This window comes from Schistocerca serialis, chromosome 1 (assembly GCF_023864345.2).
Source record: "Schistocerca serialis cubense isolate TAMUIC-IGC-003099 chromosome 1, iqSchSeri2.2, whole genome shotgun sequence".
Taxonomy (NCBI): Eukaryota; Metazoa; Arthropoda; class Insecta; order Orthoptera; family Acrididae; genus Schistocerca; species Schistocerca serialis.
This window is the reverse complement of record NC_064638.1, coordinates 1,240,002,696-1,240,022,369: the sequence shown is the minus strand read 5'-3', so window position 1 is coordinate 1,240,022,369 and position 19,674 is coordinate 1,240,002,696. Positions and strand designations below refer to the sequence as shown.

At 44.4% G+C, this 19,674-nt stretch overlaps 1 protein-coding gene across 1 annotated transcript in view; it reads left to right on the top strand.

Moving 5' to 3' along the window:
* Positions 1 to 19,674, top strand: part of LOC126419244 (lachesin-like) — a 325,544-nt gene that overhangs the window by 148,573 nt on the left and 157,297 nt on the right. Inside the window, exon 3 of the mRNA XM_050086393.1 lies at positions 15,879 to 16,040. Coding sequence (XP_049942350.1) covers positions 15,879 to 16,040 — 162 coding nt within the window. The remainder of the gene's footprint in view (positions 1 to 15,878; positions 16,041 to 19,674) is intronic.

The following is a 19,674-nucleotide window of genomic DNA, read 5'->3' as shown; positions in this document are numbered from 1 at the left end:
GCTAAATTCGATGGCTAACTATAACGAATGGGAAAAAACACAAATTTGTGTAGTGCTTGTTGGTGATCAGCTTATTTTGACACGGTAAAAATCAAGACCATTACCACAGAGATGCATATGAAGACTCAATGCTTATTTTTTTTTTAAATATCGTCGTGCAAAGATTCCACAGGGATTATTTACGTCAGTTTTCTCTGTACTAGCCATTATATAGGCCAAGTGCTGAGAAGATCTTCAGTTTATGTTATCTCAATACTGATTTGGAAGTAATGACTTCGTTTGTTGAAGTATGTGAAGTGTTGTGTTGCTTCACGCAATCCAAAACTACGTAATCCTGAAGAAAGTTTAACGAACGAGAATCGCTCCGCAACAAACATTGTCTGAAATGGTTGTACAGCTAGACCACGTCACTATCAGAACTGGGATACTAGGTCCCAATCATAATAAGATCACCCACGAGAAGCGGGAAAGGAAACTTGCCTTTTTGCCGTTCTGTGAACTCGGGAAGGGCAAGATAAGCAGCCTGCAGAAAATACACAAAATGAAGTCGATCCGACAAAAATCCGACAACTTCTGAAACCAGATAAATATTCTGCCGATCTCATAACACCTCGTTTCCGTACCACACCCTCCAAATGTGCTCAGTCTTGCGTTGGACAAGAAGTCTGCACTTAAGAATATCACAGGAAGGAGCATGGGAGCTGTTATCACCTACGCTACCCCGACAAATCCGCTTTAGCCGAGCAAGCATTGGAAAACTGTCACCGGGTCAAATTTGACGAAAACGCTGTCGAGGCTCCCTCATTAACGGTTTCTGTGACTGTAATTAAAGACGTCATTGAAATAAATTCACCGATAACCTCAAGTAGGGATAATGGTCTGCGTGTGATTCAGCAATCTCGAGATAGAATCGAACGCCGAGCCAACATTTACCCATAAATGGCGAAGTCGTAGGCACCAGTGACGTCAGCAAGTAATATATACACTGAAACTGGTACACCTGCGTAATATCTTGTAGAGCACCCTCAAGCACGCAGGGGTGCCACAACATGACGTGGCGTGGTCTCGACTAATTTCTGAAGTAGCGCTGGAAGGAACTGATACCATGAAACCTGCAGTGCTATCCATAAATCCGTAAGAGTACGAGGGGTGGAGACATTTTCTGAACAGCATGTTGCAAGGTTATCCCAGATATGCTCAATAATGTTCATCTCTGCGGGGTTTAGTGGCCAGAGGAAGAGTTTAAACTCATAAGAGTATTCCTGGAGCCACTCTGTAGCAATTCTGATCGAGTGAGGTGACGCTGCTGGAATGGCTCAACTCCGTCTGAATGCACAATGGACATGAATGGATGCAGTCTCTGTCGGTCCATTATGGCCAGGGGACATCGGCTGGTACGTACTTCTCAATTCAACAAGCCTTACCAACAGCCGTATACTACAGGTTATTTTATTTTGAACGCTAGCACTTTCGGCAATTCATTGTGCGATCTTCAGGCCCCATACACTTTTTTCGTGTCAACAAGCTTATCGTACTGTGCCATAAAAACTGATACTGTGAATCCGAATCGCCGTGTAACTAATTCATACGGGAGGGTGTCATTCTTTCGTATGAATCAGTTGCAGAACGATTCGGAATTCAGTAAATGGAGATGGGCTACATTACTGAAAGTTTTCGGACACAAACAATGGACGAGTTAAGGGTACAAAGGCATATAACTACACGGTAACATCATACATATCTTTTCTGTCAGAATATTATTGAGCAGAGAGTTCACAATGTATGAACAGCCCATGATTAAATGATCTGATACATCGGATACAAGCAATGGAACTGAACAGCTGTGGCCGGGCAGGGTAACCGAGCGGTCCGGGCACATTGTCACGGTTCGTGCGGCTCCCCGCGTCGGAGGTTCGAATCCTTCCTCGGGCAGGTGTGTGTGTGTGTTGTCCTTAGCGTAAGTTAGATTAAGTTACATTAATTAGCGTGTAACATTAGGGACTGATGACCTCAGCAGTTTGGTTCCGTAAGACCTTACCACCACCCCTGGGGCGAGTGGGGGGGGGGGGGGGGGGGAGGGGCGGAATGGCTATGAAATCTTAAACAGGAACCCAAATTTTTTATTGCAGAATCTCCGTGATAAAATATGTAACTTTTGTAGGAAACACTTCTTTCGTTTCATGATAGATGGCTCTGTAATCGGCACACATGAAACTGGGATTACAGTTATTGCAAAACGGTAATATCTCACAAAGATACACATCCGATTAGGAAAATGAAAGTACATTATTTGATATTTTAGAAAATTCTGTCATGTGACGGCGTCTACCCTCCAGCAATGCATTCCTACACGATATTTAGCGTTACCCAGGAACAACGACGTGGACGTACAAGTAATGTGTTCCCATCGGGGTGCTTTATTCTGTTGAGTCCCTTTGCCTCTCACTAACTTCGGGTGCTTGATTACTGTGAGCCCTTTGCCTCTCTCAAGTGTTTCAGTGCAGCAAGTGTTCGAAATGTTTTTCGTGGTTTCTAACGCACATTGCAATTCTGTGTCTGAATGGCAACCCGACATACACTGCTGGCCACCGTAAATGCAACATCCTGAAGGAAGCATCCGAATCAAGTGAAATTTACACCATGGGTTTGCAGCGATGAGATATGCAACTGATTAGAATTTCAGCGCAGACGCACACCACGCGCGCCTGTGGCGCCACCTCATATCGCCATTTAAGGCTTGGCGATTTCGACGAGTGTACGTTCGGCACGTGTGTTTACCTTGTGGTTGTTTCACAAGACGATCAGTTATGCCTCGTAGACAACAGCGAACATCGTTTGATCAGGTATCCGAGTTCGACAGAGGAAGGATAGTGGCTTGCCGAGATTGTGGATTATCATACAGAGAAATCGCTTGTCGTGTTGGACGAAACCAAACAACTGTAATGCGGGTATGTGACCGTTGGATGCAGGAGGGTACGACGGACCGACGTGGTCGATCGCATTCACCTCGGTGCACCACTGCACGTGCTGATAGGCAAATTGTGCGCATGGCAGTGACGGATCGCTCAGTGACATCCCGAACCATAGCACAGCACATTGCGTCTGTAACGCATCATCCAGTGTCTGCGCGTACCATTCGACGCCGTTTACAGCAGAGTGGTCTGTCCGCAAGACGTCCCTTGCTTCGTCTACCATTGACGCAGAACCACAGACGTCTCCGTCGCCAATGGTGTGATGACAGACGGATGTGGACGGCAGAATGGAATGACGTTGTCTTTACTGACGAGGCACGCTTCTGTCTGCAGCACCACGATGGTCGGATTCGAGTGTGGAGACACCGTGGAGAGGGGATGCTGGACAGCTGCATTATGCACCGCCACACTGGTCTTGCACCGGGTATTATGCTATGGGGCGGTATTGGATATTACTCTCGCACGCCTCTAGTACGCATTGCCAGTACTTTAAGTAGCCGGCGCTACATATCCGAGGTACTGGAGCCAGTTGTCCTTCCTTACCTTCAGGGCTCGGCCACAGCCATATTTTAACAGGATAATGCGCGACCACACGTGGCACGCATTGTCCAAAGGTTCTTCGTCAATAACCAGATTGAAGTGCTTCCCTGGCCGGCTCGCTCTCCGGATCTTTCGCCGATAGAAAACATATGATCCATGGTTGCTCAACGAGTGACCCAGATTACATCCCCAGCTGCCACACCAGATGATCTTTGGCAACGTGTGGAAGCTGCTTGGGTTGCTGTACCCCAGGAACACATCCAACGTCTCTTTGATTCAATGCGGAGACGTGTGGCAGCGGTGACCTCCAACAATGGCGGCTACTCTGGCTACTGTGTCTGGCAGGAACCACATGTCACAGACGTCTGTAAACGTAATCATTTGATACTTGGTCAACATGTTATCTACAAAATAAATTTTGTTGTGCTACCTCTTGTTTTTCTTGGTGTTTCATTTACGCTGGCCAGCAGTGTATATTAGTGCCTCTGCGCTAATGTTTGCCCATTCATTGCGAATTCGCTGTCGCATATCTTCAGGGGCTGTTGGTACGTACATGTAAACTCTCTCTTTTAGCCATCGCCGGCTGTTGTGGCCGAGCGGTACTAGGCGCTTCAGTCCGGAACCACGCGACCGCTACGGTCGCCGGTTCGAATCCTGTCTCGAGCATGGATGTGTGTGATGTCCTTAGCTTAGTTAGGTTTAAGTAGTTCTAAGTTCTAGGGGATCGATGACCTTAGATGTTAAGTCCCATAGTGCTCAGAGCCATTTTTTTAGCCATCACCACATGAAAAATTCGGCAGAAGTCAAATCGGGAGAAACTGCGGACCACATTTAGGGACCTCCTCATCTAATTCATCGACCCGGATAGTCTCGATTCAACACTTCTCTAGCTAGTTGTGAATAATGCGCTGGGCATCCATCGTGATAAAAGCATTTAACCAGTCTTGTTTGAATTGGAACACCATCCATTAGTACGGGTGCAACATTGTCCACAACATCACTGTGCATCTGACCTTCTATGAAGTATGGGCCAATTACCTGCGTACCTAAAATACCGCACCAAACGTTGACACTCCGTGGGCGTTGATGTTTAACTTGCCTTACCCAATGGGGACTCTCCACTGACCAATGACGCATATTATGTCGATTCACATGCCCAAGATTCGTAAAATTTGATTCATAGGAGAAAAGTGTCTGTGAAATGAAATTATCATTGACTGACAGTTGTTCCTGCATCCAGTAGCAGAAAGTCAGGCGATTGTGAAAATCGTCGCCATACGGTTATCGATGGAGCAATAAGCGGAATGGATACCATCTGTATGCATTCCAAAAGCATAGAACACTTCTCTGCAGTTTGCCGGGAATTAATGTGAGGATTTGCAGCAACCAGAGCTAAAAAAACATTCACTGTGATATTTTCGTATCTTACAGGTCGTGGTCGGACTCTTTCTCTAGGTTTAACACTTCCTGTTCCAGTATCCCTATCAGAGAAAAGTGTAGGATACCTTTGACAGTCTTCATCCACATTTGTAAGAGCCTCAAAATACGCGGCAATGGTGTCAACCATCTCACATCGTGGAACATTGCAACAACATGTGTTTTTTTTTCGTTTATTAAATTTCGATTTCTCCCCAAAGGAGGGGGGCGGGGGAGGTTGGCAGCAGCGTAATATGCCGCTTTGCAGCCTACAGAAAAGTTAAAAGCGTAATTAGGAGACATCATAACAATAAAACACATGCGATAAAACGGTGACTGTTTAAAACTGGAACATGGCGAAAAGTTTCAAAGAAAATATATCGTGTACTTTGAAGTGCTTACTGCACTTTGCGTCAAGTCTCCGTCCGGCACGCCGCGCGGGATTAGCCGAGCGGTCTCAGGCACTACAGTCATGGACTGTGCGGCTGGTCCCGGCGGAGGTTCGAGTCCTCCCTCGGGCATGGGTGGGTGTGTTTGTCCTTAGGATAATTTAGGTTACGTAGTGTGTAAGCTTAGGGACTGATGACCTTAGCAGTTAAGTCCCATAAGATTTCCCACACATTTGAATTTTTTTTTTTTCTGTCCGGCACACAGTTTTAATCTGCCAGGAAGTTTTATATCAGCGTACAATCCGCTAAGGACTAAAAACGTCATTTTAGAGATTTGTGCGTTGGAAAAATGGTGAATCACATGCTTCTGTCTACGCTATTATTACCTCAATTTTATATTCAAGGTCACTGTTGAAGCGGCTCGTGAGTATTTCCCGTTTATCCGTTAAATCTGCCAAGACTATAGAGGGGAAAGTAGGGTTTAAAGTCATTAGAGGCAGATCTGAGAGTAGTTGTGATAGGTGTAGTTTCAGATTTTCTAACTAAGGTCTTACGAGTCTTTACAATATTTTCTTTGTATGTCTGCAATTGAAATATTTAGTCATTTGGCAGTGAAACAAGTCTGTGTCAATTCACCATGGTAACTTCATACAGAAATCCTATCCGGAATTTGCCGCTGACTGATGACCGTCGATGTGGCAGATCAGATAACTTGAGTTTTTTTCTGCTATCGTTGACTTTCATGTCACCCATGCGTTGAGATGTTAACAGTCCACATACGTGCTTTCACTTTCGGCACTACTTTCGTTTCGATAACAGAAAATAATCTTGTATATAGGCACCTTTGGTATGGTCGAATGCATCTCATTTCATTTGCAATGTATTTCAAATACCACCTGTTAAAGCGTAATTAGTACATCACCCTTTCTGTACGCCGAAGTTGGTTTACAGAAAATCAGCCTTTGCATTGTTGGGATCGAGCATTTGAACGAGAGGTTTTTCCAAGCGATAGTATCATCAAAAGGCCTATACTACATGCAGCATCTGTGCTGTTTTACAAGCAACCGGCTAACAATACCCGGCTGTTGGCCGGTCTGCTCTGTATTCACGCTGCCCAGGCCATTCGCAAATTGCCCCGCGAATTAATGGCCGGGAAGCACCACTGTTTTGCTCTTCCCGGGCGCTTCGATGGCTCTGAAAAATCAGGGTGCTACAGCAAACGGAATTAGGTAATTTATTATTCGGCTCTCCTCTAGCTTACTGCGGGGTCTTTCTTTTAAGAATTTGACCTCTTTACAGTCGCGCATAATTACACTGTTTTTCATTCGTTCTTTTCACTAGGGAATAAAATCACGCTACTAGCCTTTTTTTCTGTACGGTTAAATGTATATATCAAGAAACACGTGTTACTCCAAAAGTCGAGTAAGAGCCTTGAAATCATTTTTTTCTCTGTACAGTGCGGAATGCGCTCGCTCTATCCTCTATTGGAGTGAATAAAGTAAAGTCTTGAATGCGGATTTTTTGTTTCACTGCACGCTATTGGAAATATGTTGACCCTACTCTTTACAAATTTTAATTTCAGGTAATGTATTCAAAAGTAAATTTTTTCTCTTTTTTCGCCGAGGCACTCGCAAACTATAAAGAAGGTATCGCATATGAAAGAGTTAGAAGTACTTTCTTGAATATTATAGAGAACTGAGCCAGTCAGTCCTACAGTACGACGGAAGCGATGGGACACGAATGATTAACACTTTGAGCTTACGTGTTGCCTGTTGACGCTTGTCTATGAATTTTTGACCATTCTTGATTTTGTCTGACACTTCTCTAGCACGAATGATTACCACAGTTAGACAGAATCCTCCAAATGAATACACCTTTCTTGTAATATCTGGCGATGTTCAGGTTCAACAGGTGATGGTAAAGTGTTTACCTTTGCACTACTGTGCCGATGAACTATAGATTTGTCTCTTCCTCCAGATGGATAAGCTGTAAATTTCGAACACTGTGCTCAATATTCTCAATGACTTTAGCTAAACGTCACAATTGTTATCAAATATGCATATCAGTTACAACGAAAGAACTTTATGCAGTTATATGAAGCTTTGTACCGTATTTCGAAAATAAGTGCCGGTTGTATAATAATGGCAGTTCATAAGCCTTATACTTGATCTTTACACTCGGTACATATGTTTCACTAGGCATGACGTTATGAATGCACGTTGCTCCTTAGGAATATTATGATAAACTGACGGAAAGTTTTCCGTGGGTTGGTCTAATACAACTGCATCCCATATACACTGCTGGCCACCGTAAATGCAACACCCTGAAGGAAGCATCCGAATCAAGTGAAATTTACACCATGGGTTTGCAGCGATGAGATATGCAACTGATTAGAATTTCAGCGCAGACGCACATCACGCGCGCCTGTGGCGCCACCTCATAGCGCCATTTAGGGCTTGGCGATTTCGACGAGTGTACGTTCGGCACGTGTGTTTACCTTGTGGTTGTTTCACAAGACGATCAGTTATGCCTCGTAGACAACAGCGAACATCGTTTGATCAGGTATCCGAGTTCGACAGAGGAAGGATAGTGGCTTGCCGAGATTGTGGATTATCATACAGAGAAATCGCTAGTCGTGTTGGACGAAACCAAACAACTGTAATGCGGATATGTGACCGTTGGATGCAGGAGGGTACGACGGACCGACGTGGTCGATCGCATTCACCTCGGTGCACCACTGCACGTGCTGATAGGCAAATTGTGCGCATGGCAGTGACGGATCGCTCAGTGACATCCCGAACCATAGCACAGCACATTGCGTCTGTAACGCATCATCCAGTGTCTGCGCGTACCATTCGACGCCGTTTACAGCAGAGTGGTCTGTCCGCAAGACGTCCATTGCTTCGTCTACCATTGACGCAGAACCACAGACGTCTCCGTCGCCAATGGTGTGATGACAGACGGATGTGGACGGCAGAATGGAATGACGTTGTCTTTACTGACGAGGCACGCTTCTGTCTGCAGCACCACGATGGTCGGATTCGAGTGTGGAGACACCGTGGAGAGAGGATGCTGGACAGCTGCATTATGCTCCGCCACACTGGTCTTGCACCGGGTATTATGCTATGGGGCGGTATTGGATATTACTCTCGCACGCCTCTAGTACGCATTGCCGGTACTTTAAGTAGCCGGCGCTACATATCCGAGGTACTGGAGCCAGTTGTCCTTCCTTACCTTCAGGGCTCGGCCACAGCCGTATTTCAACAGGATAATGCGCGACCACACGTGGCATGCATTGTCCAAAGGTTCTTCGTCAATAACCAGATTGAAGTGCTTCCCTGGCCGGCTCGCTCTCCGGAATTTTCGCCGATAGGAAACATGTGGTCCATGGTTGCTCAACGAGTGACCCAGATTACATCCCCAGCTGCCATACCAGATGATCTTTGGCAACTTGTGGAAGCTGCTTGGGCTGCTGTACCCCAGGAACACATCCAACGTCTCTTTGACTCAATGCCGATACGTGTGGCAGCGGTGATCTCCAACACTGGCGGCTACTCTGGCTACTGATTCTGGCAGGAACCACATGTCACAGACGTCTGTAAACGTAATCGTTTGATACTTGGTCGACATGTTATCTACAAAATAAATTTTGTTGTGCTACCTCTTGTCTTTCTTGGTGTTGCATTTACGGTGGCCAGCAGTGTACGTATCCTACATCCAAATTCATGTCGTCACACTGCAAATTATTCTCCTCTCGTTATAAAGCCTCATTTTCTCTGCCATGTATTACATGAACTGGTTGTGAGACAATAGTCACACACTACTATAATTTTTTTTATACTTTCAAATTCTCGTCATAGAACGGACTGTTCGACTAATGAACTAGGTAGAGTGAAGGACGTTTCATCGAAACAGCTGAAGAGCTCGCAGCGTAAATCCCAAACGGGAATATTCTGCAGGGTAAGGGGGGGGGGGGCGGATTTCCAGTTGTAGCATTCATTTGAGCCAGCCGGTGTGGCCGAGCTGTTCTAGGCGCTTCAGTCTGGAACCGCGCGACCGCTACGATGGCAGGTTCGAATCCTGCCTCGGGCATGGATGTGTGTGATGTCCTTAGGTTAGTTAGCTGTAACTAGTTCTAGGAGACCTATGACGTCAGATGTTAAGTCCCATAGTGGTCAGAGCCATTTGAGCATTTTTTGAAGATTTATTTGACAACTAAGGGAAATTGTCGGAAAAAAATTGGAGGAACTATTTTATTTTATTCATCGAATAATGGTATTGTCTCAATTAGTTTAAATTTGAGTTGGCATGTATGGGTGCATATGTATGTGTGTACTGTGTATGTTACTGTAAATTGTACATTGTCCCAGTATTTGTTACGAACCCATCAACGTTGGTAGTCCGAGTAATTAAATTCTTAAATGGCTCTGTTTGAAGTAGTATTACTTATATTTTGTCTTCACCGTCTTAACTATAATATTTTGTTGATTCTCTTTTTTAAAGTAGGTTTTCCAGAGATATTGAACATCTACATTCGTGATTGTCAGTTCACACTTCACTGTATTTCTATTACACAGGAGCGACAATGTAACTAGCGTGAGACACTTTGCATTTTTGTTCTTGGTGTAGGTTCGACATACCCTGTTAGTCCTACCTGATAAGGAGGCCAATATTGAACTTGTCTTCTAGTAAGTGGCGTTTATGCAGACTCTTTTGTGAGGGACTGAATTCCTTAGTAGTCTCCCTAAGACTGTAGGCCATCTTACGTGTGAGACACTGTTATCGACATTAAACCACCATATACTGTTTTATACTTATATGGATAATACGGTGTCTGTTCTTTGGGACATTTCCGAAAGAACAGACACCATTGATGATCTGCAGCCGTCTAGGACGAAATTAGAATTCTATATTAATACCTTCACCTGCTGACGGGCGTTGATATATATCAATAGTAACAGGTGAAAACGTGTGCCACGACCGGGACTCGAACCCATTATTTCCTGCTTACATGGCAGACCCTCTATCCATCTGAACCACCGAGGGCACAGAGGGTAGTGCGACTGCAGGGACTATCTCGCGCCCGCCTCCCGCGAGACGCACATTCTCACCTTATATGTCCACACACTACATTCGTAGTGTCCCTACCCAACACACTCATTACTCGTGGAAGACATTCTTACCAAGTCCCGTAAGAGTTCTGGGAATATGTGTGCATCCACACAGAGGAAGTAGGTCAAGGACGGTATTGCCATAAATATATACTTATACGGATATAGTGTCAGTTCTTTCGGACATGTCCGAAAGAACAGAAACCACTGATGACCTGCAGCCGTCTAGAACAAAATTGGAATTATATATTAATACCATCAGCTGCTGACGGGCATTGATACATATCAACGGGACAGTTGAAAATGTGTGCCCCGACCTGGACTCGAACCCGGGATCTCCTGCTTACATGGCAGACGCTCTTTGGCCTTTCTTCTATTTACTCTCGATCCATATTCTTTACTTATGAGACTGTTTACTCCATTCAGAAGATCCTGTAATTCTTCTTTACCTTCGCTGAGGATAGCAGTGTCATTAGCAAATCTTATCATTGTCCGCAGCTCGTGGTCGTGCGGTAGCGTTCTCGCTTCCCGCGCCCGGGTTCCCGGGTTCGATTCCCGGCGGGGTCGGGGATTTCTCTGGCTCGTGATGACTGGATGTTGTGTGATGTCCTTAGGTTAGTTAGGTTTAAGTAGTTCTAAGTTCTAGGGGACTGATGACCATAGATGTTAAGTCCCATAGTGCTCAGAGCCATTTGAACCAAATCTTATCATTCATATCCTTCACCCTGCACTTTAATCCCGTTCTCGAAATTTCCTTTTCTTTTTCTCGTTGCTTCTTCGATGCATAGATCGAATTGTACAGGCGAAAGACTTCACCCCTCCTTACCCCCTTTTTAGTACGAGCACTTCGTTCTTGATCTTTAAGTCTTATTGCTCTCTCTTGGTTCTTGTACATCTTGTGTAACATCCGTCATTCCTTGTCCATTACCCACATTTTTCTCAGAATTTTGAACATCTTGCACCATTTGGCACTATCGAATCCTTTGAATGTGTCCTGATTGTCCTTCAGTCTTGCTTACATTATCAGCCAAAGAGTCACAACTGTCAGAACTGCTTCTATGATGCCTTTACGATTCCTAAAACCACATTTATCAACATCTAACAGAATCTCAGTGTTTTCTTTCCATTCACTTGTGCATTATTCTTGTCAGCGACTTGGATACATGAACTGATGTTCCATAATTCTCGCACTTGTCCGCTCTTTCTATCTTCAGAATTATGCATATGATGCTGTACAGAATGTCAGATGGTATATCGCCAGCCTCATATATTCTACACACCAACGTGAATAGTCATTTTGTTGCCGTTTCCCCATAATGATTTTAGAAATCCCGACTGAATTTAATCAAACCCTTCTGCCTTATTTGACCTTAACTCGTTCAAAGTTCTTTTAATTTCTGTTTATAATACTGGATACATTTTCGTTTCTTTGTCGTCTCCTGTTTCATCTTCTATTACGTCATCAGACAAGTCTTCCTCCTTGCAAAGGCCTTCAATGAAATTTTTCCACCTATCCGGCCGCTCCTCTATATTTAACAGTTTACCTCCCATTCCGCTTTATTGTTAGCGACCTTGCTTTTAATTTCAGGAAAGCTGCTTTTACTTTTCTATACGCTGAATCCATCATTCCTACATCAATCCTTCTTTGTTATCTTTGCAGTTTTTATCCAGCTATTTTGACACACCTTCCCCGTATTTCCTATATACACTCCTGGAAATTGAAATAAGAACACCGTGAAGTCATTGTCCAAGGAAGGGGAAACTTTATTGACACATTCCTGGGGTCAGATACATCACATGATCACACTGACAGAACCACAGGCACATAGACACAGGCAACAGAGCATGCACAATGTCGGCACTAGTACAGTGTATATCCACCTTTCGCAGCAGTGCAGGCTGCTATTCTCCCATGGAGACGATCGTAGAGATGCTGGATGTAGTCCTGTGGAACGGCTTGCCATGCCATTTCCACCTGGCGCCTCAGTTGGACCAGCGTTCGTGCTGGACGTGCAGACCGCGTGAGACGACGCTTCATCCAGTCCCAAACATGCTCAATGGGGGACAGATCCGGAGATCTTGCTGGCCAGGGTAGTTGACTTACACCTTCTAGAGCACGTTGGGTGGCACGGGATGCATGCGGACGTGCATTGTCCTGTTGGAACAGCAAGTTCCCTTGCCGGTCTAGGAATGGTAGAACGATGGGTTCGATGACGGTTTGGATGTACCGTGCACTATTCAGTGTCCCCTCGACGATCACCAGTGGTGTACGGCCAGTGTAGGAGAACGCACCCCACACCATGATGCCGGGTGTTGGCGCTGTGTTCCTCGGTCGTATGCAGTCCTGATTGTGGCGCTCACCTGCACGGCGCCAAACACGTATACGACCATCATTGGCACCAAGGCAGAAGCGACTCTCATCGCTGAAGACGACACGTCTCCATTCGTCCCTCCATTCACGCCAGTCGCGACACCACTGGAGCAACAGTGTCCCTAATTTGCTGGGAAGTGGCGGTGCGGTCCCCTACGGCACTGCGTAGGATCCTACGGTCTTGGCGTGCATCCGTGCGTCGCTGCGGTCCGGTCACAGGTCGACGGGCACGTGCACCTTCCGCCGACCACTGGCGACAACATCGATGTACTGTGGAGACCTCACGCCCCACGTGTTGAGCAATTCGGCGGTACGTCCACCCGGCCTCCCGCATGCCCACTATACGCCCTCGCTCAAAGTCCGTCAACTGCACATACGGCTCACGTCCACGCTGTCGCGGCATGCTACCAGTGTTAAAGACTGCGATGGAGCTCCGTATGCCACGGCAAACTGGCTGACACTGACGGCGGCGGTGCACAAATGCTGCGCAGCTAGCGCCATTCGACGGCCAACACCGCGGTTCCTGGTGTGTCCGCTGTGCCGTGCGTGTGATCATTGCTTGTACAGACCTCTCGCAGTGTCCGGAGCAAGTGTGGTGGGTCTGACACACCGGTGTCAATGTGTTCTTTTTTCCATTTCCAGGAGTGTATTTCATTCCTAAGGGACTTGTGCTTCGGTATTCCCGAATTTTCTTGAACATTTCTGTACTTCCTTGTTTCGTCGATCAATTAAAGCATTTGTCCTGTTATTCACGGTTACTTCGCTGTTATCTATCTTGTTCTCACAGTTTTCTTTCCATCTTCTGTGATTGGCTTATTAGAAATGTCGATTCCTCTTCAACTGAAACGCCTACTGTGCTGTCCATTAGTGCATTATCTATAGAATCAGAGAAGTTCACGTGTGGCACTTCATTCCTTAGTACTTTTGTATGCCACTTCCTTGCGCATGGAATCTACCTAGCTAGTCTCTGATACTTGAGCTTATTCTTCATCCTCAGTAAAATATTATCTCAGTCTATATCTGTTCCTGGGTATCCCGTTCAATCCAATATCTAATTTCGGTATCTCTGAGTGACTAGGATGTAATCTAACTGGAATCTTCCCGCGTTTCCAAGTATACCTCTTCCTCTTGTGATTGTAGCACAGAGTATCCGCTATTCCTATTTGATACTTATTTCGTATTACCAAGCCATATTCTCCTGTAACCCTCTCGTCTAGTCCCTCCCTACAACCATATTCCAATCGCCCATGACTGTTAGATTTTCGTCTCCTTTTACGTCTGACCAGAAATACTTGTCTTCTCCCCATTTCACTTCACTGACCTTATCATTACTGTATATCTAACTTATTTCCCAACCACGTTCGAACTAATGATATTCAAACTCTTAGAACGTTACCCTTTCGATGGTTATGCAGTCTTTTTCTCGTGGTCTCCTTCCCTTCGGCATTTCCCTCCCGGAGACCCGAATGGGGGACTAGTCCGGAATCTTTTGCCCGTGGGGAGACCGTCATGACACTTTTCCAACCACAGGCCACATGTCCTGTGGACACACGTTACATGACTCTAATTCTGTGGTTTCCATTGCCTTCTGCATCTTCACGCCGTTGATCATTGTTGATTCTTCCGTATTTTAGGTGCAGTTTCCCACCAGAACCTCTGCCCGCTTCTCCACCCTCTTCCACAAGGCCGTTGTCAGAACGAGGGTGACTACTTATGCCGGAAAACATCAGCCGCCATTGCTGGTGTATTTTATTCAAAGTTTAAGCGATGGTATGGTTCGAACCCCGGATCGAGGACTTTTTGATTAATACAATACTGAAGTGCATGTGTTATTCTGAATACAATGCAAAGTTCCTTTGGACATGCATTCATGCATGCAGGCAGTGCGGCGACCACACCGTTACGAAACACATAAAATGAATTCGCAATTGCCAGTAATGACTACCATGAGCTGTATGATGGAATGGCAACAGTTAACATTTGTGCCGGAGCGGGAATCGAACCCAGATTTCCCACTTACTATTTAGCTACCTGTGCACGACTCACGGCCAAAACAAACTTCCATTATGATCTGTACGCATACATCCATTATGTACCGGGTGATCAAAAAGTCAGTATAAATTTGAAAACAGACCTCAGTCCGTGCGATTATTGGCTTTGGGGTTACCGGAAGTCGCAAGTGTATCGTGATCGACCGACATCTCTAGGGATGCTGAAAGACAACATCCGACGCCAATGCCTCACCGTAACTCCTGACATGCTTTACAGTGCTGTTCACAACATTATTGGCTCTGAGCACTATGGGACTTAACATCTGTGGCCATCAGTCCCCTAGAACTTAGAACTACGTAAAGCTAACTAACCTAAGGACATCACACACATCCATGCCCGAGGCAGGATTCGAACATGCGACCGTAGCAGTCGCGTGGTTCCGTACTGAGCCCCTTAACCGCGAGACCACCGCGGGCGGCCCCACAACATTATTCCTCGACTACAGCTATTGTTGAGGAATGATGGTGGACATGTTGAACATTTCCTGTAAAGAACATCATCTTTGCTTCGTCTTACTTTGTTATGCTAATTATTGCAATTCTGAGCGGATGAAGCGCCATCTGTCGGACATTTTGTGAACTTTTGTATTTTTTTGGTTCTAATAAAACCCCATGTCATTCCATGCATGTTTGTCAATTTGTGCCTCTCTATCTACATTATTCCGTAATTTATTCAGTTTTCAAATTTACACTGACTTTTTGAACACCCGTTATATTCCCGTATAGATCAGACGTTGTACTGTAAATTTGCTTGTCCGGTATCGGCAGTTAAATACTATATTGCAATGCCTGCGTTATATCATATTTATCTGCCGATGCAAGGCAAGTAGGTAAATAAGTCTTTTCCTAGAGAGGACGGGATTTCGTCTACATTGCTGGATAAATGAATATTATTCTCGTAGCATGTGGGCATGTGTTACGCGCCTAAGAACGCCTCCTGAAAGTCACCACCTATTCATCCCCTTCTGCGAGACACCACATGTCGTTGAGAAAGTGCCGCCCAGTTTGACTCGTACTTTCCTCTGCAGTGCCGCCGAACATCATCGACGAAGAATCGACGCAGTCTTCGGTGGCGGTCCGCGAACATCAGAACATCACGCTCACCTGCAAGGCCGACGGCTTCCCCTCGCCCAAGATCATGTGGCGCAGGGAAGACGGTCAGGCCATCAACATAGATCGCCGCAAGAAGGGTGAGCCATTTTATCAATATGTTCTATGTCGGGATTATTTAGTTGCACACAGAACTCTTACAGACAGTAACTTGTGGTTTGCTTCTTATGCTCTTCGATCTTTGTGTTATCGGATCACAGGGACCCTTTGTTGATTCACCATACGAATTATAAAGACCAACCAGTAAAACAAAACAAAAGCACTCGTAATTTGATCTAATTTTTCGCAGAGATCATCTCAAAATTTGTGACCATCAATACAACAATACTCTGAATGTTATCTTTCATAAGAGCTTGAAAATAGGATTTTATGTCACTCCGGACGTAGCGTATCTTGTTGGATCGGAAGTCAGTTTTATAACGGTTGCATTGGAAGCTATTCCAGGTTGCAGTAAATGTGATAGGTTTCACAACATAGTTTTGTATGGACCACTTACACCGCTTGTACTCATCTCAGGTAACAGCGTGTGAAGTGCCTTCTGATTCACATGTAGGATAAACTATATCGTCACTGGCTTGATTTCCTTCTTCAGAAATATTCTCTTCACTGGAAGACGCATTAGCTAATGCTTGCAAGTGCTCATCGGAAATAACCCGTTTCGACACGATAGCCACACAGAAATTACTAGATTAGATAAATGGGCTGCATCTACAGCCAACAGTTGATGGTAAAGTGCTACAGTGTGATCCACGAACGATGGCGGTTCGCGCATTTCGAGGCAAAGACGAGGATCGCATTATTCGAAACGAGAGTATCGGTACGTGCATGAGCGTGCTTTGCGCCTGAAGAAAGCGTATATCCTGCAAATTACGTCTCTTGCTTGTTACTGCAGAAGTTATCACTTACCTCCACTACCAGTGATGACAACTTGCAGAAAATAGAATAGAAATTCACCGAACAAGTCTCTACGGTCATGTTTAATACTCGAATTACCTACGGCATTAACAGCAGAGCGCTCACAATGCTACTGAACGCTCATTGGCTTTCGGAGAATGCGTGACGCAGGTGCGCAGAACAAGCCTAAACGCGATGGTCATCGTTCGTAACTCCAACTATAATCGTGAAAATGCTTTGATAATTTAAACGTAAGAACCGACTTGCATTGTTGTGTAACATTTCAACAATATGCAAGCGAAGATCTGCATTTTTACAAAAGAAGCATTATGGATTTATCTGAGATCTGTAGAAATAAAACTTTATGTTAATTTTTAGATACTGGGGTAATATAGACCCAAGGAACCCAGGAGTAACAAATTAAGATACAACAAAGGCAAGAAAAGCTTTTCTTTCATTCAACTTTACGCTGCGTAGATTGTACTAAAAATAAAATTATTAGGTTACGAGCGCTAGCGTTTAAATATACAGGGCGTAAAATAAAGAAATATTCCAGATTTCGAGAGGTTGCAACATAGACCGAAAAAAGACATAAATGTCCGATAAGCATAAGATCTATGACGTACAGAGTACGAGCCATAAGCACATGTTCATCTTCGGTACTCTTTCGTTTCCATATTCTGAGACGTGGCATCACGGACCAAAACAAGAAATAAATTACCGGCAAACGTGGACTCTAAAGCAAATACCATAACGGCTATGAGCACTTGTTCTGTAGAAGAGATGTTTCAGAATATCTAAGATGAAGAAGTGGCCATAGCTCTTCAGGTATGCATTTCAGGGCCCCTATTTAATAGACATATTTTACTTGTTGTGGTCCATACTACCATCTGTAGAATTACGGAACACTTCTTGTCGAAGGACAGACTCATTTCAGGGTCTTGCTTACCCGAAGATAATAGTGTAGTTAAGTGCCTGTTCACTGTCGTTTCTTTTTCTGGCTAGGGTAAATATTTCAGTTCATAGATTTGCACAGATAGTGCAGTCTGAATATTGCGACAAATGGAGTAATTTTCCAAAGGGCCGTACGACAAGACTCATTCAGAAACTTGTAGTAGATCTTACTTAGCAAGAACAAGTTTCTCCGCTCATGTTTGCTCCACTCTTTTTCTTCTCTTTTTGTCTTTTTAAATCATCAGTCTTTACTGCCTTGATGCGGCCCGCCACAAATTCCTTTCCTGTGCTAACCTCTTCATCTCAGAGTAGCACTTGCAACATACGTCCTCAATTATTTGCTAGATGTATTCCCATCTGTATCTTCCTCTGCAGTTTTCGCTCTCTAAGCTCCCTCTGGTACCATGGAAGTTATTCCCTGATGCAGTAACAGATGTCCCATCATCCTGTCCCTTCTTCTTGTCAGTATTTTCCACATATTCCTTTCGTCTCCGATTTTGCGCAGAACCTCCTCATTCCTTTCCTTATCAGTCCACTTAATTTTCAGCATTTGTCTGTAGCACCACATCTCAAATAATTCGATTCTCTTCTGTTCCGTTTTCCCAGTCCATTACCATACAATGCTGTGCTCCAAACCTTGAAATTTCTTCCTCGAATCAAGGCCTATATTTGATACAGGACAGGAACGCCCTTTCTGCTGTTGCTAGTCTTTGCTCCGTCCGTCGTTGGTTATTTTGCTGCCTAGGTAGCAAACTCTTTATCTTCATCTGTTTCGAGACCATCAATCCTGATTTTACATTTGTCGTTGTTCTCATTTCTGCTACTCCTCATTACTTTCGTCTTTCTTCGATCTACTCTCATTCCATATTCTTTACTCATTAGATTGCTCATTCAGTTCAGCAGATCAAGTAATTCTTCTTCACTTTCACTCAGGATAGCAATGTCATCAGCCAAAGGGATCATTGATATACTTTCACCTTGAATGTTAATTTCACTCCTGAACCATTCTTTTATTTCCATCATTGCTTCTGCGATGTACAGATTGAACAATATGGGTGAAAGACTACATACCTCTCTTACACTGTTTTTAATCCTACCTCTTAGCTGTTCAATATATTGTATATTACCGTTCCCTACCTACAGCGTACTCCTATTATTTTTAGAATTTCGATCATTTTGCACCATTTGACATTATGGAACGCCTATTCCAGGTCTACAAATCCTATGAACGTGTCTTAATTTTTCTTTAGCCTTGCTTTCATTGTCAACCGCAACGGCAGAATAGTCTCTCTGGTGCCTTTACCTTCCCTAAAGCCAAACTGATCGTCATCTAACGCATCCTAAATTTTCTTTTACATTCTTCTGTGTGTTATTCTTGTACGTAACTCAGAGGCATGAGCTGTTAAACTGATTGTGCGATAATTCTCGCACTTGTCAGCTCATACAGCCTTCGGAATTGTGTGGATGATGTTTTTCTGAAAGTTAGATGGAACGTCGCCAGACTCATACATTCTACACATCAACGTGAATAGTCGTTTCGTTTTGCCACTTCTCCAATGATGTTCAAAATTCTATTGCTCAATAAAAAAAAAAATCTGTTGGAACGTGTTCCAGTAAAATTGGTAGAAGGATAGTAGCTTTAACAAATTTAGAAGATGACAAGTCCTGTTTGTTCAGATAGAAATATATCAACTAATAAAATATCTGCGTTTACATAATTCGCCTCAGATGGGAAACTAATGTTCTCCAAAAGGTTCATTCACTATCGCGAGAAGCTTCCGGAAATAATTTTGGAACACAGAAAAATACTGCATCGCATATACAAGAACATTTACAGTTTTTAATTTCTGAGCTTCAGCTAAGACT